Below are 24,989 nucleotides of genomic sequence, written 5' to 3'. Positions count from 1 at the left end.
CACTGGAAACTTTGGCAATGAATAAGATCTCTGTGATATGTTTCAGGTTTATTTAATGTCTGAAGTGTCTTCTCTGGCATGTCACGTAACAGTCAATAAAAGGAATAGATTGTCTATAGATCTCTTATGACTTTTGGTGAATCCTGCAATCTTGGAGGAGTATGACTTTTGGTGAATCCTGCAATCTTGGAGGAGTATGGAAGGAAAAGTGATAAAGAATATAGACTGTGGCCCACCCAACTGACGACTGAGCATCAAAGTGTTGAACAAACGGGGAGCAGAGGAAAAGCTGGTGCAGGGGCCAGAACAGTGTATTCCTAACTACCTTTCTGCATTGCTTGTAATTCTGTTTAGAGATCTAATGAGTCATCATAATCTGGATCCACACTGATACATTGAAAGAACATATTGGTTAAAAACCAAAACAAAGAGAAAAGAGCAGTGTTTCCTTAAATACAGAACCCCAGTAAAGTAATTCTAGTAAAATATATGTGGCCCATACATCCTATGTTGAAGATGTTGAGATTTTTAAAAACACTTTTTTGCCTGCAAGTATTGAAATGGGTAGTATGAGGAATTTTTTTCTCAACATTTTGAAATATATTCAAATATATCTATTTGTAATATATTCTAGTTTCTTGAAATTTAGTGAATTTAGAATGAATGCAGAAAATACAATTCTGTCAAACAAAGGAAATTGGTTTCTGTGAAGCTTACTAGGATTTCAAAAGTCAACGAATATAAATGTTAAGGCAGTGATTGTGCTTGCCTATGACTTTTTCCTTAAAAGGAAAAAGGGAACAGCTGTTTTTAAAACTTTTCTTCATGGAGAAAATACTTTTGTAAAATTGAAAGAAAAAATAGTGAAACAGTCATTAGAGACCATCTATCTATCTTACTGGAATCTTAATTTAACTGAATCTAAATAAATTAATGTTATAAGCCTCTTTATTAATAAAAACAGTTCTTCCCACAAATGATCAAGCCAACGTTGTAAGATTTATTTTGGTTCTTTTTGCACTGTTCTTTCTGGAAAAATATTATTCATAATACTAATTTGTGGGGGTCCCTTGTTGTATTTCAAAGACATTAGGGACATGATGGACCACCAAGTCATGATTTCTTACAGGCCATTAACTCTCATTTAAATATGTCATGTTAAGTTAAATGATGTTAATGAAGCTAATTTTTCAGTCTGATTGTGAGCTCCATGCTATGGAAGAGAGAAGAAAACCACCACTGTCTGCTGGTTTAACCAGAAAATACTTCTTCTTGTCATACAGTCTCGTGATCATTATGATACATAGCACTTAAGTAAAATAGTAGCTAGACTCCTTAGCAAATTATCTGAAACTCCTCATCAGCGCACCAACCTGTCTGAGGTTAGTGTCTCTCGTCTGGCTGCAGCCAATAATGGATATTTCAGGGGGAAGCAGAAGAAAAAGAATATCATGATTAATATTTTATGATTTTGAAACCTAGTCTGTTGAAGTTCAAAGCTTCAGACTTTGTTCATTTTATATTTCTCACTCAGGTAGGAAAATCTCCATTTGAAGAAAAACAGTTCATTGATTTAAGTAGGTAAAATAAGAAGGTTGCACCTTAAGTAAATGAAATAAATGAGAGTAATAGGAGTGTGGGCGACTTTGAAGAAGTATTCAGAAGCTAATCAGAAGGAAGCTTCCCTACCTGAATTCTCTTTCACTATAAAAGTACTGGAAAACTTTTCAGGATGTTATCCTTTAGGCGTCTGGAAGTCTTAACTTGCTTTATTGAGAGCTGACCTTTGCTGGAGAAGAGTCTTTAAATGTTGCGTCGTTGGCACTTTGTTAACAGAATAAATAAAGGCAGAACTAACGACAATTCTCCTGCAACTTCTGAAGGTGATTTCTTTTTTAATTTTGGATTTCCTAATAAAGGTGATGTTTGGAATAAGTGAAACGAAACTAATACCATCTGTGTATAAAATTTGGTACCTTTGCTTGCTTAACTTCCTGTTCTGGACTAGGACTTAAAGATTTTTAAAGTAATAGTGGGATGTCAATATTGTACAGAAGTCAGGTAGAAATTTGTCATGACCCCTAGAATTCAATCCCTTTGCACAAAATAGAAATACTGTTTTTGAAAAATTTGTTTAACAGGAGTTTTTGTAGTAAAAATGACTGTGGTAAGGAACAGTAAACATTAATCTGTTTGGAAGTGGATGTTTAGCTTATTAGCAGTGGATTAGTTGGAAGTCAGAGAGTATTTTATGCATAGATAATTCATTATGTGTTTTCATTATGCTCCGTTTTGCTATCTTCCCACTTCTTTTTAGCAGAGGTCAGGGTGGTCGCAGTTCCTTGGTTTAACCATTGTAGATACATAATTAAGCATAACTGCAGCATTTTTTCCTTCTCCATTTTTTACTTTTTTTTTAAACCTTCTTATGTCCTTCTCTGTTTTGCATTGGTCTTACAGCACAGAAACAGAGGTGGAGCAACTTGCTACGAAGAAAAGGGGGACCCTGTTGCCTGCAGGCTGTGTGATTTGTCTCTAAATTTTTAGATAGTTGATCTCATGAGAGTTAAATTTAGTAGGGAAAATCTGGATTTCAGTGACATCTTTGCTAGATTAGCGCATTTTTGTTTTGAGAGGAGGACTGATTACCTCTTCAAACCTGAAATTGGAGGATTCCAGCATTATTCCATATTAAGTATATAAACTTTGTGGGTAATGATTGAAAGACACTTAGTAAAGACACTCTCTTAGAAGAGAGAGCAGTATCCTCAGCTCCACTCTGGCTGGAAAGCTCCTTCTCGACTCTGCATGCTCAGTTGCCTTCTTGCTCTCCTTGCAGTGTGCTCTCCATCACTATCTAGATATCGTTCAGGTTTCCTCATGTCTTTCATTGTATTAACCCTATCTAGCACCTTCAGCTCCAGTTTCTCCTTTATGGTTTCCATGTAATTTTGGTCAGAGCTTTGAGCATCTGGTTTAAAAGGGGAAAGAAAAAAGGATAGTGCTTTTCTGACCCCACTGCTGAGCTGGTTCTGGAAGGCTGTCTCTGTTGTCCCTGGAAAGAAGGGTACAGATATCATATTACCATCAGCAACTGCACTGTTTTAATATATGAAGTAAGTACATGGTCATCACCCTCTTTGTTGGATAAAACTGTGTGTGCTTCTTTTTCTAAAAAGCTCTGTGGTACCTGGATATTGCCAATAACCTTGTGCTTTCCACCAAAAGTCAGTGGCCTGCGTTCATGGATGCTTTATTCTTACAGAGCATAAACACAGGCTGGTACGGCTGAAGGTGCTCGTGAAATGCAAGCAAGGAAGAGCAGTTCAGTAACTTTTATCTGTGAGCTCCCCACATCTGAGTGACATTTTCTTTGCCTCTTACTTGGCTGTGGTCAATATAAACGCCACAAAGCATGTTCAGAGTTGCAGATCTATGTTTCTGTTTGCAAGGATAGCACTGATGTCCTGGGCGAAGAGATTTTTTCAGATCCAGCAGCTTGCTAATCTGTGCCTTCTCCTAAAAAATGTGTGAGGAATTCAGAGAGTGTTGCATCGTTGTGTTGTGCCTGGACTGCAGAGTTGCGTGCAAGTGTTGAATAGAGCTAAAATGGTAGAGGGCAAAAGAATAAGCCATTGGAATGGTAAATATTTGATCTGTGTTTACTCAGCCAGTAGGTTCTTGTTGTGACATGCACATGATGACAGATTTTGCCCGGTAACCCATGTGGAAAGAAGCTTCTTCCAGGAGAGACTGGGAAGTACTGTCTTCAGTGAGTTGCAAAGCAATTAATCCACTACAGGCTCCACCAGTTGCGTTCCCCAAGAGAAATCCTACCAAGATCCTCCCAGCATTTAGTAATTTGGGAAGGTCAAAGCGCCTTAGAGAACAAAAGCCTGCTCCAAAATCACACATCATTTCTCTCTGGAGAGAGGTCCCTTTTAAGCATCAGTGAGTTCAGTGGCTCAGATTAGTTTTTTGGTATTAGTGGGAAGTTTGTATAGCCTTTTTTAGCTAACAGTTTTTTCGCTTTGTATATTTGATGTTAATTCCTAGTATTGTTTTCAGGAGGAGCGAGCTATAGTATTTGGCGGCAGGGGCACTGTCAGTCTGAAGATCAGGTTACCTAATTAATTACTCCAAATATGCAGCAGTCCATTTAAAAATTTTGCTTTCTGTATTGAAAATGAACTGTTGTGCATGTTCACTACACCCATACCCGCATGTACGTGCAGACATATTCTCTCTCTTTGCTAAACTGTACTTGTCAACATTTTTAACAACATGCATGGCAAGCCTTCCTGACAAACGTGATAGACTGTGAAGAATCTGGCAGAAATCAATAAACATCAAGCAATAAAGAATTTACATAGTAAATGATGATAGTTTCTTCAGGTTAAAAATCAATAGCACAACGTCAGCTGCGGTCTTGGAGACAAGAGTCAGGTAATGCTAGCAGATGTTGTCTCTTTGCCGAGACCTCTGAGGACGGTTTCGTGCAGCGGAGGGAAAGGGAGGCGTGAGCGTGCATCTGGAGAAGCTCAAGTGCGGTGTGTCTAGTCGAGGTGAACCCTGGAGTCCAGACACATTTCACTGAAATAAACACTTTTTAGAAGTTTCTTTATTTTGACTGCTGTAAGGACCTGTCTGTACTTACCGTGTAGAAACTGGGCTGGGAACCCAGCGAGGACAGGATTTTCCGGGGAAATAGCCCTGGCTGTACCTGGAGAAGGCGCTGTGATGCTCGCAGGGCAACCGCCCAGGCACGCTGCAGCCTCGCTCCCTGCCGCCCGCCCGGGCCTTTGTAGGCTGCCTTCGTAGGACGGGCAGTGTGCTGGCAGTGGTGCGATTTTGCACTAACTTTCAGAAGGTAACTTTTTTTCTTGTTGGGAGTGAGTTTTTTTTTAACGTGTTGAGTTTTGCCCCGGCGCGCAGGGTAAGGGGCAGGCGAGCGCGCGGCGGGGCGGTGCGGTGTGCTGCGGCGGTCCCCCCGCGCCTGGGGCAGGTGAGGCCCGCTGACCGCGTGATGAGTTGTCTCCCAGATTTTTCCAAGCCTTTAATCTTTGAGTTTCTGAACAAAAAAACCCCAGCCCCACATATCCTGCTTTTTAATTGTTTAGCTGTCAAGTCTTCGTTGGTAAAATGTAAAAACAAAGCAAGTCCTCTACAATTTATTAATGCTTTTCTGAGGGGCAGTTTCTTATCACATGTGACTGAATCAAATTTATTTGAGAAAGAAAAGTCATCCTAAGGCATAATTTTTTGATTAAAAATAGTTTTAAGAACTTTTTTGTATATATAGAGTGTACTCTTGTTCTGGGCATTTAATGTTTCTGTAACTTCTAGGGTGTGTCACGGTGTTTTTAACCCTAATGCACAATGTATGTGCGTGCTGTTTGTTTGCAGAAAAAATCCTGTTTTCTTAGTGTGTAGGTTTTATGTTAGATTTAAAAATAAATTCATATTTCCTTTGTCTTTGAGCCTGCTTATAGCTGTAAATACCTTAATTTAAGATGACAGGTAAGCTGTCTATCATGGTTGCCCTCAGAAAATTTCTGTTCTGTATTACAGTTATTTAGGAAGACAACTCTTCCCTGGGGTACTTAAACAACACAGGGTTATCTGGGGACAATTTTCATTTTTATTTATTAATTTATTTAAATTCTCCCTGTACAAATGAAAACCCGTTTGCTACTTTTGATTATTTTCTGGATCTGTAGGTGCTGGCTGCTTGAATCCCTGGTGCACTTCGGTTCCAAACAAGTTCAAGCTATAATAAAAGTAGCCTTTTAATTATAATTTTTCTCTACTGATAAGAGAATTGGAGGAAGTAGAAAATGAAGCTGAAAAAAGAATTAACTTCCTGCACACTTTTTTTTTTTTTTTTGGAGATTGGGTTTTTTTGAGTTTTTGATAACTATCCTGATTAGACTCTAGCTTTTTCTGAACAATTTCACAAGAAAAAAATACATTAACTAAAAATCTGGAAGATACACAAACATTTTGTCAGGAATTCCCTGCTTGAGTCATGAAGGGAGGGGAAGAAAGGAAAGAAAACTTCAGTGAATAGACTTGCCCATTGATAATGCTTATGTCATCAGTATAGTAATATAAAAATCTCTTACGCTGGGATCAGTGACGATTTGTTGTTCAGGCGCTGTCCATTTCATTTTAATGGAATCTAAATTGACTCCAGTGCAGCCTACTTGGAAGAATAAATTATAAAAGAACTTGAAAGAAAACGATATAAACTTGTTTTCCAGTTTTGTGCGGTATTTAGCTGAGCGAGATAAGAATTATGGTATCTAGGCCATGTTGCTTCTGATTAGTCATTACGCAACTGAATAAAGGCTCTTAAAAAGAAATTGTTACTTTATAAGAAAAGCAGTGCCAGAACGTCTCCAGGACCCCCTCTCCTGGAGCGAGAGCTTCGGGGTGCGTGTGCGCGTGCTGCATCTGACGTGGCATGGCTGCACGTTCCCGCGTCCGGGCGCAGCCGGTGCACTGCCACCATCTCCAGCGCTTCATGGCGATAGGTGAAGCGACCGTGCGTGTTCGCTGAGCATGGCGGGGCCGAGGCAGAGCTTCGTGTCGCCTGAACCGGTTGGGGTTTGCCTGACGCGACAGGAATACCCGGCCGGCCCCCGCTGGCTACTAACCCGCCGTCTCCTTGGTGTCTGCGCTGTTTCGGGTGGGGAGGGAAGGGCTTATGGAAAGTGTAGATCAGCACAGAAAGTAGGAATTTGATCTACTGAAATAAGGAACTTTTTAATTTCTTTTCTTTCATTTTTCCCCCCCTTCCCTTAGAGCTTCCAGGCCAGTTTCAGTGCCTTCCTTTTCAAATCGCCATCCCCCAGAATTGAGTGAAGGTCACTGTAAGGCTGCGAGTGTAAAGCGCTCTGCGGAAGCTGGAACAGCCCGGCCACGAAACGGCAACGCTCCCGGTGCGCTGCCCGAGCCAGCGCCGAGGTTATTGACGGTGGTGTTTGGGGAAGGGAGCTGCCTCCCGCAGCGAGCGCAGTCGCCCTTCTCGTTTCCCTCGGTTTTGCTCTCTGTGTGTCAGTGGGGTTGCATGCAGCTGAGGCAGAGAATAAATACTGAAATAAAATTTGGCTAGTTTGCTTATTTGTTGGATGTCCGTAAGGACATGGGTGACGTGTGGGCGTGTATGATCATGTTTATAACTTGTCTGTGCGGGGAAATTGGCTGAAGCAGCTCATGTGAAGCTGAAGCTATAAAAGTTACTTTCTTCTCAACAGCTGGAATAGTTAAAAGCAGATATTTTTAGAATGAAGTCTCTCTCAGCTTAATAGCTGTGAGTACTAATGTTTATTCTGGTTAACTTAAGGATTGACTTAGGAAAATGTTTGTTTTGATGTCTTTTTTTTCTTATTCAAGGCACACAAATCCTAATCTGCAAAATCAAAGAATTTGTTAGCCATTTTACATTTCATCATCTTTTATATGTGTTAGTCAGCTCTGAGCCTAATATCCTTTGGCTGTGTTTCTGCTATTATATCAAATGGCAAACATTTTTAACATCTCATATGCTGCTTCACAGAATTTTCTGTGTTTCCCTGTGCTCTTTTTTAGCGAAATGACAAAAATAGTGGAGATTTCTGGAGAAGGTGGACCCCTGGGAATACATGTAGTGCCATTTTTCTCATCTTTGAGCGGAAGGTAAGATGGTTTCCTTGTTGTTTTGGGAGTATGTTAACGAAAGGATTTCAGCTGTGGTTCTCTCAAAATATGTCTTTTGAAACCCTGGGGAGGAGCAAACGCTTAAAAGAAAATGGATGATTGAGTCTTTGACACTGTCTTCCATTACCAAAATGTTTTTTTTCTAAGTTATACACTAAGACAATACCAACCCCTGTATGGCCTGTTGTCCCTTCAGCTGTCTCTGCTTTTCTTCTCCGAACGGTAAACCAGATTCCTGTAGACTAATGTAATTGTAGAGGTGTGTGTGTTTCCTCCCACCCTCCCTTTGGATTTCTCTTCCCAGGCCCTTTCTTAATGGCATATCACCTGGTCATGCCATAGTTTTTCAAGCCACCTTTCAGATCTGGTTGTATAGCATTTATAAAATGTGTACTATACCATGAACTTTCCTTTGTCACAATACAATTACTTTAATTATAAATGATTTAACATAGTCTCTTGAGATCACAAAAGCCTATTATAGCAGCATGCTCATATTGATGTACTGTAGTTAAGACTGTGTCAGCATTTTCATTATAACTGTTTTCCAAGCTATGTAACTCAGATGTAAAAATTCTTTCTAGGCTGAAATTTGACATACAGAGATTCAGCCAGAGTTAATTTGACACTGGCAGTCCTGAATAGGAGATGGGAAATTGCCAATGCCATAAATGACATCACTGTATAGTAAAATGGCTGACTGTAAGACAAAGCCAATTATCATTGCAAATGTAGAAATTGTCTAATCCTTAAATGTTTCTTTACTTGTCATGTTTTAAGTTGGGCAGAGAATGAGAAGGATTTGATTGCCTTGTAGAGGTGTGTGTGTGTAATGTCTCCGCGGCAAGATCAGAGGTTGTGGGTGGACCCAAATTCCTGCAGAATGTTTTATTTCCAATGGGGAAAGCAGATGACACCTGCTGCCTGGCAAAACGTCATCCCTAGCTCAAGAAGAAAGTTGGTCTGGGATGGGAATTGAGGAGGTCCAAGTAGTGTCCTCAGCCCTGTTGCAGGCTGCCTCTCTTGCCTCCAGCATGGCACCCTGGGTTTGTTACCCATCATGAAATGGAGACAATAGTCTTTTCTGTTGCAGGCGTGCCATAAAGGTTTTAGAAATGTGTGTAGTGCCTTTCTAGACCCTTAGGTAGAAGATGTGATAAAATCACAAATATTAAAATCAGTAATTTTTATCAGCGTAATATGTTGCTGTACTGAAGTCTCGCTGCGTTGTGTGGGCCTTTTAAAGATCTCCATGAAGAAACAGTGGAGCTCCTTGACCTACTTTGTCTATTTTGTGTGCATGTTAATATATCCTTATTTACAAATGCTTTTGGGAGTGCCTTAGTGCAAGCTTTTTTCTTCTTTTTTTTTGACAAACCACTCATTTAGCCAGTTGTCTTGAAATTTTAATGACGTTTGGCGGAACCGTACTGGTTGTGTTGTAGAAGTACTAGAGTGGCTTGAATCACTTATCCCTCTTACTTAATCAAGCCTGAGACTAATGTATAAACTTAAACTCATCAAACCATGAGAAAGTACAGAAGAGCCTCTTTTGTTTCTGTTAATGATACGGTCCAATTTATGGGAGCACACTGGTCATGACTAGCCAATCTGGTATTTCAGTTGTAAACTGTTATCTTCTAATAAGGTAATGCTGGCTTTATAACAGACTTCGTGCTGTTGTAGAACAAAGTTCTTTCTAGAGGTAGTTAAAACACCTTACTAATTTACAAAATCTTAGTTTGTATATAAACTACAAAACTAATTGAAATAATTTCTTCCCTTTCTTTTGCACTTTGACATTATTAAAACAGGAAATTAAATTTAAAAAGTGCATTAAAATAATGCTAAAATTGAGACTGTATAAAATAAAAGTAATTGAGTGATGTGTTCAAACAGCCACAGTATACTTAACTCAAGCCACTTGTTCAGATACTGCAGTGCACATAAGGAATTTCAGACCAGTGGGCGATTCTGTGGCGTTACATGGATGTAGCATCTGGGCACAATGGGATTAGTGGAGGTTATAGCAACTGACTTAATTTGTAATTGCTTTAATTTACCTATTTTTATTAGCTTATATCTTCAGCTAATTATATTTAATTAGGTCTTAGTGTTTTTAGTTTTTTGTTGCAGCTAGTTGGATGTTTCTATCATCAGTATGGCCAGGGCTTCTCACCACCACTGTCCCTCTGACTTGTTTAGCAAAGGGTAACACAGGTTGCAAGAGAATCTTCATGTGATGGGTTTTTTTAATTTGGTGAGATGTTTTGAAAAGTAGTATTCAGTAGGAATCAAGTTCTCATTTGAAGTACATTGCTTTAGACATAAATATGAATTTTTAAACCTTATTCTACGATAAACTTAAAATCGGACATACAATGAATATAGCGTCATTTTAAAATAGTTAATAGGTTGCTGTGAATCTGTTGAATGGACTTTATTAGGGGCAGTCATGAATCTGAGGAGAAGTACAGGACTTTTGTTTTGTGATTAGAGTGCTGGCAAAGTTGGAAATTATGCATTAATATTTTATGGAGTAAAACCAATAGAAGATGGTCTCTAAAGGTCATCTGTCTTTGATGCTAATGTGGTATGGAAATTTAGTGGATTAAAAATGGGTTATAAAAGGTCTTCACAAACATGCAGTTGTCAGTTATTTGGGAGATTATATTGGTTTCATTGGATATGTCTACACTGGGCTGTGATCTGCATTATAGAGATAACCAAGGTAGGTCAGAAATAGCCTAGCAGTCTCAGCAGAGTTAGCCACACTGGACTCTTGTAGTACCCGCGCTACTTTGCTTAATGCATTTTCCGAGATGTCTGTGCTGCACCTCAGTTTGCAATTTGCACGTAACCTGGTAAAAAAAACACCTTAGATTTTTGATGTTCTGCTGCTGTTCTGCAGCATAGGTAGATAGTATTGCTCTCATTTATCAAGATACAGGGCTTTGGGAACTGAAAGATTTCAGAGACTTCTCACAGCTTGTAGAAACTCTTTTTTTCATCTTATTGTAATGCTAGTTTATTTTATTGTTGTCTCATTAAAACATTAACTTTTAATCTGCTTGTGCTTTCCTTTGGAGCAATTTTATCTTATTTTTTTAGTGACAGACACATGCTGCATAAACTGCATTTAAATATTGACTAGATGGGGAGTTCTGAATGTTTTCTTCCATTTCTCCAAGTGTGACCTAAAGGACTAATGCTTCCTGCAGTTCCAGCAAGTAATATAGCTTTAGTGTCCAACAATTCATCTTGGTGTTTCTTGGAGTCTCCAGCCTATTAATGAAAGAAAGAGATGGAAATCCTTCTTTTAGATTAAGCACCTCATAATGTTCTGCTTACAGTTTATCTGCTCTCCTATGCAATAGAGATTTATGTCTATTTTTGGCTAGTATAAGTGCATACCAACAGAATAAGGAGTCAATACTTTTTTTGCCTTTTAGGATGCTGGGACTCTTTATCCGTGGTATTGAGGAGAACAGCAGATCTAGACGTGATGGACTTTTCCATGAAAATGAATGCATTGTGAAAATTAACCACATGGACCTTACAGATAAAACCTTTGCACAGTGAGTGCTATTTTATTGTTTTATCAATACTTTTAACTAGCAGAATTTTATACAATGCTGTGTTTATTGATTACTTGAGGTAATTAATATTTATTTAAAATACGTGCAAAATAGTTGTCAGAAACTTTGCAATTTTCTTTCTGAAACATCCAAGACAGTGATATTTGAGGAGCAGAATCTTCTTATAGTCTTCGTAGTGAACCTTTTTGGCTTTTAATGTAAAGAACATGAAGTTTTTAACAGTTATCTCCACTTTCTAATTCTTCTCATACTTTTCCATACATTCTTCCTAATTTGTTCTTCTCAAGACATTCCAAATGAACCAACTTTGGGCCATATTTCTTTGTTTCTTGCAGATGGTTTTAATGAAATGAGATTTTTTTTTTGGAGCTGTAGCTTTTACAGCACTTAAATTTTTAGGAATACTAGCACTGTCAATCTGTGCTTAGTTGAGCTAAATAATAGGTCTTACCTTTTTTGATTTTATTAAGAAATCTGTAGACATTTATCTATCTCAAATTACTTTAAGTAATGGGTTGCTTTGATTGGCTGTGAATCGATGTGACACTGCTGCAAAAAGAATAGCCTCTCAAATTCCAGATATTTGCTGCAGTAGTTAAGTAGTAATTTGTTTTTACTCTTAATCCATATGTTTAGACAGCTGAGTGATTATTCATAATATAACAAAAACTTATTGAGATCTCAAGGGAGTTGAAGTTTAATTTTCTAAACAGCCAAATGTTCAAGGTTTCTACACTAAAATCAAATACAGAATTTCATTGTTAGGGATACATATTCACAAAAGAGACTTTGATAAAACCACTGTAATTCTGTAGTAGGTATGACCTGGTTCCTGTGGCTGTGTTTTTGCCTCCTGATACATTATCTAGTTACTGCTTTCTGAATACATGGTGGCAAATATATTCTGATGTGTGCTAGTACATAACTTCTGGCACTGGTCATACTCTTCCACTAGTGGAAAATTCCTATATAAGATACCAGCTTTATTAAAGAGAGTATTTTCCTGGAATTTCCTGCTTCTCCATGCTGCAGAGAGGGAAAAATGTTCCTCTGGGATATTCATCTGCTTCATTCTACCAGATGTTCACAGGGGATTCTAGGAAGCAGTCATCCACTGGGACCTGTTTGCTGAAGTCTCCTATCACTCAAGTGCTGTCAGATCACTAATGTGGTTAATTGCAGGTCTAGGAAAAATTTCTTTTCATCAAAACACCTAAACATGAGCACAAGTTAAAGCTCATGTTTTGCCGCTTACCTGTGGACCATGGATGTCTGTGAAACCCTACTTAAGGAGTATGCAGAATGTAGTCAAGACAAACAGCAAACTGTTTGTCAATAGATGCTAAATCTGTGCAGAAGTTTGTGCATCCCATGGAAGAAGTCCACAAGTCAAAGATTTTATAACTGTTATAAATTTATATTCAAGTCCCTTTGAAGTTGATGAGATTTAAGAATATGCCTAAAATTAATCATGTGTTTGAGAAGTTTGCTTAAGCGTATTTAACTGCTGAATCAGGGTCTTTGGGTCTCAGAATGAAATGCTCAACATTACATTAAAAATCTCCTGTTGTGTGATACATGGCTCTTTAGGAAATTATCTATGGAAAAAACGATTTTAACGATGAAAATGAATAGACTTAAAATGGAAAATGAAAATTTAGCAGAGCTAAAACAATACTCCAGCCTTCAGTATTTGTACAGGCACATTTATAGCCAAGTCGTAGGGGATATACCTATATATATATTTATATACATATACATATACATATATATATATATATATATGGTGTTATGTAGGTGAGAATACAAGCATAGAGTATTAATTGCATTTTGAATCTAGAGATAATACAGCAGTGTTATTAACAGCTATAAGTGCTGGTAATTGCTATAATAGTATTGCATCTTGGACAGAAGAAGTTGACAGAGTTTCATATGAGTATACAGAAAATACAAATTGAAGTTACAGAAATTAGCTGAGAACTATGAGTTAACTAAGTGATATGAGATTATGAGAGTTAACTTTCTATACTTTTATATAGAAATAAAATGTTGGTTGCCTCACCTATGCTGTTCTATAATGAAGATATGTCCTTCTCAAATGAGATTTTGCCTGGATCAAAACCACCTTCTTCAAAATTGTATGTGCCTTTTGTTTACAAATTTGCTGTATGCTTTGTGCTCTCTTCAGAACGTAAGGAGATTTCCAGAGGCATAGTCCTGTGGGGTGTATGCAGAGTGAAGGACTCGAACATGTTCTTTTCTCTAAGGTTACTCGATTCTGGGAAGCGTTGCAATAGTCTTTCCTGTTCTCTGTCACTTCTCCTGAAAATGAGAGATGTAGGACACTTCGCTTTCTCCAATTTTGTCAGAGGTTGTGGGGAGTTGGAAGGGATATTTACAAAAACAAACATTATTTCAGAGAAACTAATCTCCTTAGGCAATCCTTCTGTCATCAGGAGAGCAAAAGAAAGAAGTGATTAAAAGCTGATTCAAAGCAGAAGCCCATCTTACTTTGTCTAAGTCACCCTCTGGAGAAGCCTTACGTGTTATTAGCGAGTAGTGTGGTGCGATAGCATTGAACCTGAAGAGAAAAAGTGTGGGCAATGGGGACTTGACATCTACAGTATATGTATTTTGCGGATTGGGCCGGGGGGATGTTTTGGACTGGCTCTAATCGGGTCTGTGGTCTTTTAGGTTGTTGTTCTGAATTGCCTCCCTGAATAATCTCCTGCATCATGTCTCCTCACTGACTGTGGAGAACGACTGGAGGAAGTAGCTTTCCCGACCGAAGCTAGTCTTAGTGGGATTCCCTTTTTAGTTTCTCTCTGACGTGAGAGAACTGCAGAAACCTGATGGAAGTCGGAGTTACCGAAACGCAGGAATGCTAACAGATGCGAGGAGGTAGTGTCGCCATGGCTGCTGACACAGAAATAGTCATCAGGGTCTCCCTTGAGAGGAAAATCTGTGCGTTAATATTGAATCGACAGTCCCTCGTAATCTTTGTAAAAGCTTTTTTAACAGTTAGCAGAGACTGTTATGCACTGTGTCTTTCCATAGTAGTTTGTTCAGTGGAGTCTTTCTAGTACTGCTCCTGATGATTGCTGCTTCTGCAGCTGTGAGAGCAGCAGCCTACTTTCTGAATTCCCATGTTTATAATTTATAAATCGGGGCTGTTGGTCTGCTTTTTCATTCACTGTTAATCTAGTCAATTACATTCTGTTGGGTTGCAGAGTTTTTAGCACCTCTTTTAATTGAGTCCCTTACTACTTTAAAGTATGCGTTTGGGGTCCCAAGAAATGTAAATTTCTCCATCCATTACTTTTTCCCTTTGAAGTGCAGCCAGTTATTTTGCCCCTGAAGACTGCATTTAGGCTTTCCCACAGGATGGCTTGTGTTATTTCCACTATTTTCTGTTTGAAGGCGATCTTATATTTTCTCTTTTATATATTTAAAATATTCATCTCCTGAAACGGAGTTATTAAATTACCTAGTAGCATGTGGCCAAGCAGCTACTTGCAAGGATGAGGATGGGAAGAGAGAGAAACCCAGTTAAGAATTTACCCCCTTATACTGTGTGCTTACAGTAGTTTCGTGATCAGGATAAGGTCTGTCCTGGAAAACCTTCACATATGTGAGTGTGTGTAACCTACAACTCCTGCAGACACGCTGGGACAGTGCTGTTACAGTTCTCCTGTAATCTAACCCTTGAAAGTGATGCTGGGAAGAATACCTTCCCCACAACTCTCTCCCCACTGCCTTTGCTCTCCAGGTTAGGGGTTTTTCATCTGGGAGTGCCAAATACGCAGAGTGTTGCACCTTCTGGGTCACCATGTTTCTTCTGAGGATGTCCATGTATCCCGTACCCTCGTCCTTTCCTATTGCTGTGGAATCAGCCAGCAGTTGCATGTGGGGATGGTGAAGGAATTTGAGGGTTGGTCAGGCTATACTCAAAAAGCCAGAGGCCTGAGGTTTCTCAGGGTAAGAGTGTCCACCACTGGCTGCTGTTGACCAGAGCAATCAGTTGTATATGCTCAGCGTGGCTGTATGTCAAAAAGAAAATGCATAATAGATGAGTACCAAAAAGTAGTAACCTGTAACTTCAAGAGTTTTTTGGTGAGCTTTTGCCATCAGAATCTCCCTTCTCTTGATGCCCTAAATGAAGAATTTTCTTCATTTGTTTATTCTGGCTGACATGTTTTCATAACAGCCTGGGGATCCTGCTGAATGTGCTGTCCTACTTGAAATGTAAGGAAATGCTGTACTACAGAAATCTTATTTCACGCTTACTTTTTAGAAAAGGGACCCCGTGGCTTGGAAGGTAATGTTATTTCTTCATATCTAAGATAGATCTTTGTCTTATTCTTTGTAAACAACTTCCGACTTTGCCAAAATTTTCTGGTTTGTTATGTGAATTTTCATAACTTTCTTTTAAAGGGCTCAGGATATCTTCCGTCAGGCAATGAAATTTCAAAGTGTCATCTTGGAAGTTCTTCCTTCTTATAATCGAGACCAATATGAAAAGTCTGTTATTGCTCCCCTTTGTTTTCCGGATAACGAAGAAGGAGTTCCAAAAGCAAAGATTCCACCTCCTGTTCATCCAAAACCTACCCTGAAAACCATTAATCTTTCTGGAACAAGCAGCTTGGAGGCAGGTGTTCAGGCAACACTGCAGCAGACTAAGAGCCCCAACCTCCCACGACTGGGTAGAAAGCCGTCTTCACCCTCACTGTCTCCCCTGATGGGCTTTGGCAATAAAAAAAATGCAAAGAAAATAAAGATAGACCTGAAAAAAGGTAAGTCTTTGGAGATGATGAGATGATTGATTCTGTATCAGGCTCTCTTTACTGATACCTTAACTTTTAACTGCACTAGTGACATTAATAGTACAAGCAAGTTAGTTCACTGACATTTTTTGTTTAAAATAAAATTTTTCTAATACATTTTGGGAATTTCTTTCTGCTCTATTTTGTCTATATTTGAAGAGGGTATCATGGAGAGAAGAGGATTAAGAAGGAGACTTAGCATTAGTGTAAAGCCATTGCACCTTTTGATAGGAAAAATTAGCAGAACAGAAAAGGAAAAAACATCTTTATAACTACAAAAGCCTTAATGGCATTGTAATCCAGAAGGAAGAAGAGATAGAAGAGTGTTAGTAAGTGCTGAGAAGGACCAAGGAACATGGCCCAAAACAGATGAAGCAGAGCAAGCAGCTGGTATGTAATACTGGAATATGCCAAAGTGCAGAGCAGTCCCCTGCATCTACAGTGTGCTGAAGAGACTGCTTGGCTCTGATTAACAGACTTCTAACAGTCAAGGCCACAGAAGTGCTGCTGAGATCTCATCTGATCTTCTGCATGACGCAGGCCATAAGATTTCCCCAAACTCGTTCCAGCCTCACATTCAGCAGCTGAATGAGAGCACGCCTTTCAAAAACTTACAGAATTCACATGAGGGGACAGAAAATATTTGAAGATGAAGATGCCACCCATACCACGGGTGAATTGTGCTAGGGGTTAATAATCCTTAATTTTGGACCTTGTTTGTGTTTCAAGTTTGTCCCTATTCAGTTTTCAGCCGTGCAGTCTGGTTGTGCTTTTGTCTGACAGAGTGAAGAGCTCCTTATTATCAAACTTCTTTTCCATGTGGAGGTAGTTAAAATTCCCATTAAGGCTTTGGCATGCTCTGTGGCTGGAGCTCAGCAAGTCTTTTGCTCTAGGATAGGTATCCCAATCCTTTAATCCTTCTTGCTGGTACTTTCTGAATTCTTTCCAATTTGCCAATGCCATTCTGAACGGTGGGCATCAAACCTGGCTGCAGTATTTCAGTAATGGTTAGGCAGTGCCAGGCAGAGAAGTATTAACCTCCTGCTTCTTGTACACCTCCTGCCCATGCTCGCTGCAATAGCTTTTGTCCTTGTAGTTGCAGTGTCACAGCAAGCACTTGGGTTTAGCTGACTGTCTGCTGTGGCCCTCTAGCCCCCAGGCACACACGTTAAAGCTCTCCCCTGTCCCTTCTTGCTCACATTGAGGTGTTTGATCATTCTTACCTTCTTGTGACCTCTGTCTCATGTTTATTATTTATCCATCTTTACTGGCTGGGATATCCACTGTTGTTTATTATTTATCCATCTCCTCCTTGATGTTACCTTCAAACTTTTAGTAATGACCTTTTTTTAAAGCTAGCTGAATAAATAAAATACTGACCATCATAGGGCCGTGAGCTGGCACACCAATAGCATTCTTCCAGCTATTTGGGATTTTCTCTTCTCCAAAAATTAAAGGAATGTTAACAGTAATGTTCTCAAAAGCTGGCTTTCCTGTAAATTCTGGATGCATGTTATCTGGACCTACTGATTTTAAAACAGCTCCATTCCTGAATGTGTGGAAGGTATTTCATTAACAACATGGGATATGGATATAGACTTCTGGCTTTTTTGCAAATACAGAATAAAAGTTTAAACTGTCTGTTGCTGCTGTTTATTTTTTATTCATATCTGCTAATTGACCAGTATTTCTGTGACATTGTTTTAAAGATATGTTTGTATATACTCCCCTCCATTTCGTGTTGTCCGTGCGGTTGACCACAGATTTACCTGTGTCCTTCCCCATTTTATTTTCTACAATCTTCTCCTTTACATCTGTATTTAGTTAACAGCATCCCCCTTTTAGTGTGTATATTTTTAATTGCTGCTCCATGCAGATGTCTGCCTTTGTATGGAACAGCAGGTTTATGCACATCTAGTAAAATGTGCTTAAGCAGATCCCAATTAGCATTTATATTTTCTGTTTAATATCTCTCTCTGATGTGGCTAAGAGCTAAATTTGATGCTAGAAGTGGCCCTTTTAAAAAATGTCTAACTTTATTCTTTTAACACATAATGAGTGTAATCAAGCTGTCATTTCTTAATTTTTGTTATTTCTTAACTTAAATCACTCATTTTTACTTCTGAACTCTTAAGCTTTGTGTTAACATAAAACCTACTTCACAGTTTCCCCGTGTTAGATGTAATGCTTTTGATTTTGAACTTATAATTTATATTTTTAGAAATGATAGGAATGTGACACTGACATGAAGATCCAGAAACTATCACATAAGTAGCAATCAAACTGCTCAATGTAAAGAGGTTTTTATGGACCCTGCTATTCTTGGGTGATTTTGGTAGTTTATAATCAATACCAGCTAATATTGATTTTACTACCTAGTTCTTTATTTGTTAAAGCATCTGTCTATTAACATTTGGGCTTGTTTATTTCCAAGCTGCAAATGACTTTGTAAATAGCAGTTTTGAAACATCACTTGTCCTTCCTTAAAGCGTGTATGTAGTCAGCAGTTTTGGCATTCAAATCGTGATGTTTGTCCACTTTTCACCAAGTTTCATAAAACCAGTGATTATATTTATATATACATATATATATAAATATGAATTATATTTATGCTCATAACTAAGCAATTCCAATTGCTTGAATACGCTACTGACATTAACGTGAAGGCAGGTTCTAAAACCACTTAAAGAAAAGGTATCGTTTTTGATACAGAACAATTTGGAACGCCTGTTTTAATGCGAGTTACAAAAAGCATTCCCATTTGTAGCTCTTCCAAGAGGGTTTGAACATGTGTTCTGATATTGGTACGGTTCTTCTCTAGGCCATGTAGAAAATATGCTCATGTTTACAGCTTTTTGTTTACTTTCTGTTTTTAAGAGCTAACTTGAATGAATGTCTGTGATATATGTTATTGACATTGGTTACTTAGTTATTTTAATGATCGTCATTTGTTTGTTGAAACTTATGTTGAGAGTTCTTTATCTGATCTTCTAGGTCCAGAAGGACTTGGTTTCACTGTGGTTACCAGAGACTCTTCAGTACATGGGCCTGGTCCTATTTTTGTGAAGAATATTTTACCAAGAGGTGCAGCAGTAAAAGATGGTCGTTTACAGTCTGGAGACAGAATCCTGGAGGTTAGAATAAGCATCCGTTTTATTTGCATTGCTGAGTATCGATTGCTGGGTTTTACATGTATATTTTATCTCCTATACCTACTACTGAGGTATGTGATGAAAATTACTGACCTTAGTTAAAAGGGCCATGGCTTTCTTACTGTTTGTCAACAAGTGTGTTGCACCGCAACTTGGAAAAAGGTGAGCTGTTTCAGAAGGGTCCATGGGCTGTTTGAACAAGGGAAATCTGATAATATTTTGGTTCTTAAAGCAGATAAATATTTCAGTTTAGAAAGAAGCATGTTTTGCCTTGGCAGCCATGTCCTAAAAAAATCTGTGATTAATGTTCAGGGCTTTTAAGTGCTCATTTTAAGGCAGTTTTGTTCAAATTGATCTGTTCAAAATTTTCAGATCTCTTGCGACTTACAATCTCATTATCTATTGGGTTACTTCTACTTAGTAACCTCAGAAAGCTCTTAAAGTAAACCGTTTTAATAATACTTAGGTCTTGTTTTGGTACTTTTCATCTTCAAAGTGCTTTGCAAACTAATTAAGCCTCACAAACCCCCTGCAAGGTGGGTAAGTACTACAAACCTGCTTTAACAGATGGTGAAAATGAGCAAAAAAGGTTAAGTGATGTGTGCAGGGCCAGAGGGAGAGCAGTGAGGGAACTGTTGCTAATTCTTCTTTGCTCTCAGTCACTGACTGACACCTGTCCTTGGTGAGGGGAAAATGACCAAAAAAGACATGTTTAAAGTCTTTTGTTCTTCTGCGTCTTAGGTGAATGGACGGGACATCACTGGCAGGACCCAGGAGGAGCTGGTAGCTATGCTGAGGAGCACAAAGCAAGGCGAAACGGTGTCTCTGATTGTGGCTCGCCAGGAGGACGCCTTTCTACCTCGAGAGCTGGTAAACTTAGAATTATTTCGGTTCTACTCTCCAGGAAGAATAACGTTTTAAAATTGGCCCAAGAAATAGAAGTGAACTGTTGTTGGCTGAGAAAGCCAATGAAGGATAACTGTATAAGACTTGTGCTTGAAAAGTATTTACATTTGATTTTAGCCACTTTAGATACAATTCCATGAAATTTGATTTTCATCCTAGAAGTGACATCATAAGCATAATTCACAGGGGAATATTGTAAACGAAGTTTGTAACTGTGAGGTCAAGCACGACTGAAAGTGGATTCTCTTTCAAAAAAGCAACAACCTTTAAACCTAGAAGTTTGAAGTGTTTCTAATGAGTCCTGTTGCTTATCAGTAACTAATGACGGTGGCTGCCCCCTGGGTGATGCATCTTCTAAGCCTGGGAAGCCAAACTGCATGAGTGCCGAGGGTTAGAAATCCATTATATTCCTCACAAATTCTGGAACTAGGTTTTTCCTTGGCTGCTATTCTTTGACTTAATAGAAAAAAATAGAACAAAAGCAAACATGCAAGAGCATATCTTAAGCGCTCAATTTTCACTTTTTTTATGTTAGGATGAAATTGTGTTCTCTTTTGTCTCAAATAGACATAGGAAGGCTACATTAATGTAAAAGTGCTATCTGATACATACTTGTTTCCCCTCAAAGAAGGTCATCTCTCTAGTCGCCTCTTCCTTATCTTGATTGATGGGTATACTTGACCTTTCATTAAGAAGTTCTCAGGATAAAGGAAGGACAGCGTTTCCTGCTTTTGTCTCACTTTATCTCTTTTAAAGAACACAAACCGCTTTTTTTTTTGTTTTTTTTCTTAAGAAGATGCCTTCTCCCTTTTTGCTTTTCCTTTTGGTTTAAACTGTTAGCATGGTCTTTTACAACAGGCTACCAGTATGTTTTCTCACAAAATATTGCTAACAGTTTTCCATTTGTTTTCTTGTTATCGCTTGGCCCTTGCTGAGGTGCGGGTGCCTGTTGCCGGCAGGAGGATCGGAAGCGGGAGCGTAGGTTAGGTCCTCTCACGTGACTCTTCTCTTGTGCAGCTGGTGGCCATTTTTTCCTGTACATCCGTTCCTGCCGTAGAGCATGTGTGAGGTGCCTGAACAAAGCTATTTTTGTTTTCGTTTTCCTTTCTGATTGAGCAATTTTTAAGGAGGATAAATAATAACAGAATAATTCTAGCCCCGTCCCAGGCTAATGAGGTGTTCTAGTCAGTAGTTCCCAAAGTAGGTAAGTTGTAAAGCTCTGTTTAGAAAGCACTTGAGCTGCGTAGCCAGTGTCTGCGTGAATGTGGAGGGAGTTTCTGAGGCTGAAGTACTAAATAGTCTTTTTAGGATCTCTCTTTCTCCACCAGCTCTCCTAAGTAAAGGTTTGCTTTTGATAAGGCTCCCCATCAACAATTTTTTTCCTTATGATGTTTTAAGTTATAAAATACATTGCTTGGGAAGTGTGAGAGTTTAAGTGTATATTCTTCTTTTCTCTCTTCTCTTTCCCCAGCATTGTTCTTTACCTTCTTATTCCAGATTATCTTGGAAATCATGGTAACAGTGGGTGGGAATAACGGGCTGTAGAAATGTAAAAGCTATTTATAATTTTTATGTGCCACACGTGCCTGCTATTAAATTCGAGCCCCTACAGCAAGGATTAACTGCCTTTCAAAAGGTGAGTTACTTCTGACTGGCATGATTGAGGTCCTGAAGGTAGCCACATTTATCCTGCTGGCTTGACCTTCACTTAGATTGCTTTTTCTGTAAAAGAACGATGCACTGGTGGTGGCCCTCACAGTATTAGCGATATGATATGTGAATTCTAATACTGCTCCGTATTTCTTATTAGCCCAATCAAGTACAATAGAATACAAATGTGAGGTACATTGATAATTGAAGTACATTAGATAATTTTATAGAACCAGTCCATCTAAATTCCAAGCCTTCCAACAACATCTGTTTGGTAGATCAGTGCAAAAGTGTGGGTTGCTATACCACTAAGCTACCAGATGTTGATACTGACATGATGCTTGATAGAAATCATGAGACATCTGAGAATAGTCTCAATAGACATTTAAAAAAATAGATTAAAATTGGTTTATCTTTTCTGTTTGTTTTTAGCTTTATCCATAATATTGCATTAGACTAATCCTCTACTACCTCAAAAGTTAGAGTGCCGTTTTGATCAACGGGGAGAAAAAAGCCAATGCTTTAAATGCTTGTTTTTGGAAGGAAAGGCAGTAGATAATCCAGTAGTTTTCAAGGACAGCTGTAACTGCATATTCAGACTATGTAAGCTGCATGCAGAGTTTACCTAAACACATGTGTGGGGGGGGTGTTAATGCCTGGCAATAATAGAGTAGTTGCCTGATATCAGACTTGTTCTTCATTTGAGCAGTTCTCCAGGGACTTGAATGTAATCTGAGAAGATGTTTTCCTTAGCTTCCCTATTACCTGTTGTAAGGAAAAGGAGAAGGCTGCTTAGTAAATGAGCACACTCCCCGCAGCTTCCTGCGGCAAAGATGCTGCTGGAATTTAGACTCCTAAGAGATGATGCACAAAATCACTGTAGAGCTTGTTGCTCAACTTGAACTTGCTTCCTGCATTGATTTTTAGGAAGAATGTGATAGTTGCATGGGCACAAAGCAAACAAAATAAAGTAATGGAGGTGGCGTTTCGTTGTGTGGATCTATAGTAATATAGTTTGACTTCCCTTCATAAAAAAGCTGCTGTTTGGAAAAAGCTTGGTCTCAGGAATGTTTTCTGTTCAGTAAGCTAGATGGAAGCAGAGTGGGGGGGGGTTACTGTGGTATATGCTGATGAATTGCGAGCAAGTAGAAAAATATATTCAAAGCAGCAAACCTTTACCACCAGCCAAGAGAGAGATGTGATATGAGTGAAGATGAATCAGTGTTTCAAAAGGGCATTATTAAATTATAGTGATTTGGGGCTTCAGTTACGCTAGCCCTAGCAACATCTGAGAGTCATACAGTTACATTGTTTGCACATAATGAGGGAATAAAATAGGAAGCCCAATCTTTCTAGTGTTGTAAGAATAAGAGGATCTAATGAGATTTTTTTTTTCCCCCGATTGAAGCAGATCAGTAAAGTAGAATTTGGACCAACCACAGGCTCTCCTCCTTATTATCCAGTTAGCCAAATGTTACTAGTAATTCATGCCAGCTGTTGACAATGTAACAGCTGAGTAAGGAGCTGGTTCCAAAACTCAGGGGAAGATTTTGATTCACTTAATTACCACTGTCTACAGACTGGCCTGTGATTAGTGCATTCTGTAAGGTGCTTTTGGGTTTTAAACTGTAACGCTGATCGTTTTCTAGAGGATGTTTAAGATTACAGAGAGAATCTGGCTCTGCTGAACAGGTTTGGATTTTCCAGCTGTTACCAAAGTAAATGGGATGCTCATCACGCGGCGGCTACTATTCTGTTCTGTCTTGAAAACATAGTGTTTTGATCATGTGTGTTTGTTGCATCTTGTCTTTTCTCAAGGAAAAAATGTGTGGTCTGAAGGTGGCATTTCTTTTAATAATGATACAAAGATCACTTCTTTCCCCTCCTCTTTCTGCATCCCCCCCTTAGTAAAAGCAACGCTACTTGAATGAGAACTAGCTCTGATGTGACCCATTCTGTGCCGTGGCCCTATGAAATTCTTAGCCCCTTTCTTTTGCAGATATGCTTGTACTTTTAATGAGCATTCAGGCTAGTGGATATCATGCAAATAGGTAGAGAAGTGTCCTTCTGCCACACTTGCAAGAAGTTACAAAGCACTGAAAAGTTTAAGGTGAATCTTTCTTGAAGTTAGAACACATACATACTGTAAGTTTTGCACATACTTTATACATTGTTTTAAAGATAGCTTTTTTACTTATCAGTTTCAGTTGTAATTGCTGTTTCTGTGGTTCTTGGCACATTCTCTGCTCAGTGACGAATGGGGGAGGAAGGGGAACAAACCAGCATTTTTACAACAAAGGCTAAAAGAACAACTATGTATATAATGTAGCTGTTGATCTTTAACTCTCAGATTCTCTTTTACGCCTGTACTATACAGAATGGAAGGAAGCATGATGAGAGGCAAGTTCAATTAAGCGTTTTATCTGCTCACTGTGTGATTAACTTTTATGTTTCTGCCTTCCCCTAATTAATTCCTTCCACTACCTTGAACTCTGTGCCTGAAGGAGAACTCCTTGTTTGCCTGAAGTGTTGTCCTTTTTGTTTTTAGTATTCAAAGCTTATGTTCTATTGCTTCCTCTTAATTGTTTCTCGCCTTTTTATCTGCAGGAAATAATAGATGAAATTTCAGCTTGGACTTAACTGTTTTTGCACCTGTTTTGGGTTAAGGCAGTGATTCTAATGCCCAATTAACCCGAAATGGACAAGTGATTTCAGTCACAAAATAATCCCAGCAAGTACCAGTTCTCTCTTGCACTGTCTCTATTCAAAGAGGAAAAAAGTCTGTTAGAAAAATAGGTTAATATACATATATTGGGTTTTAATAACATACTTGAGATCCAGTTCTCAAATTGTTCCACATGATAAAGAGAAGGAAATCATGAGCACACATGACACCTTTCATCTTGAATTACTTTGCAAACAATGTAGCTACAAAACCTCTCCCTGCCTGTGCCCAAGAATTTTTTGAGAGAAAGTGTCTAGCTTTGGGGTTGTAGATTCTCTTTATCTAGACTAGCTGAGAAAGCAGTGCTGGTTGTGTCTTAGCAAATGTGTCATCTTAGCGTGGAAGCATTGTGCAGTGCAGCACCTCAAAGGTTTTTGGCCTTGGTTGATTATGTAATTATTTCAGAGCATGGTTACTTATGTTTAGTGTAGCC

The 24,989-nt window shown here is 38.8% G+C and overlaps 1 protein-coding gene across 7 annotated transcripts in view; it reads left to right on the top strand.

The window, feature by feature from the left end:
* Nucleotides 1-24,989, top strand: part of PARD3B (par-3 family cell polarity regulator beta) — a 432,959-nt gene that overhangs the window by 194,566 nt on the left and 213,404 nt on the right. For all 7 annotated transcript variants that reach the window (XM_064515264.1, XM_064515263.1, XM_064515262.1 and 4 more), the window contains 5 exons: nt 7,594-7,680; nt 11,154-11,279; nt 15,735-16,093; nt 19,118-19,257; nt 20,017-20,145. In XM_064515264.1, coding sequence (XP_064371334.1) covers nt 7,594-7,680; nt 11,154-11,279; nt 15,735-16,093; nt 19,118-19,257; nt 20,017-20,145 — 841 coding nt within the window. The remainder of the gene's footprint in view (nt 1-7,593; nt 7,681-11,153; nt 11,280-15,734; nt 16,094-19,117; nt 19,258-20,016; nt 20,146-24,989) is intronic.

The sequence above is a fragment of the Dromaius novaehollandiae genome, chromosome 7 (genome assembly GCF_036370855.1).
Source record: "Dromaius novaehollandiae isolate bDroNov1 chromosome 7, bDroNov1.hap1, whole genome shotgun sequence".
NCBI lineage: Eukaryota > Metazoa > Chordata > Aves > Casuariiformes > Dromaiidae > Dromaius > Dromaius novaehollandiae.
This window is presented reverse-complemented; position numbering and strand designations above follow the sequence as displayed.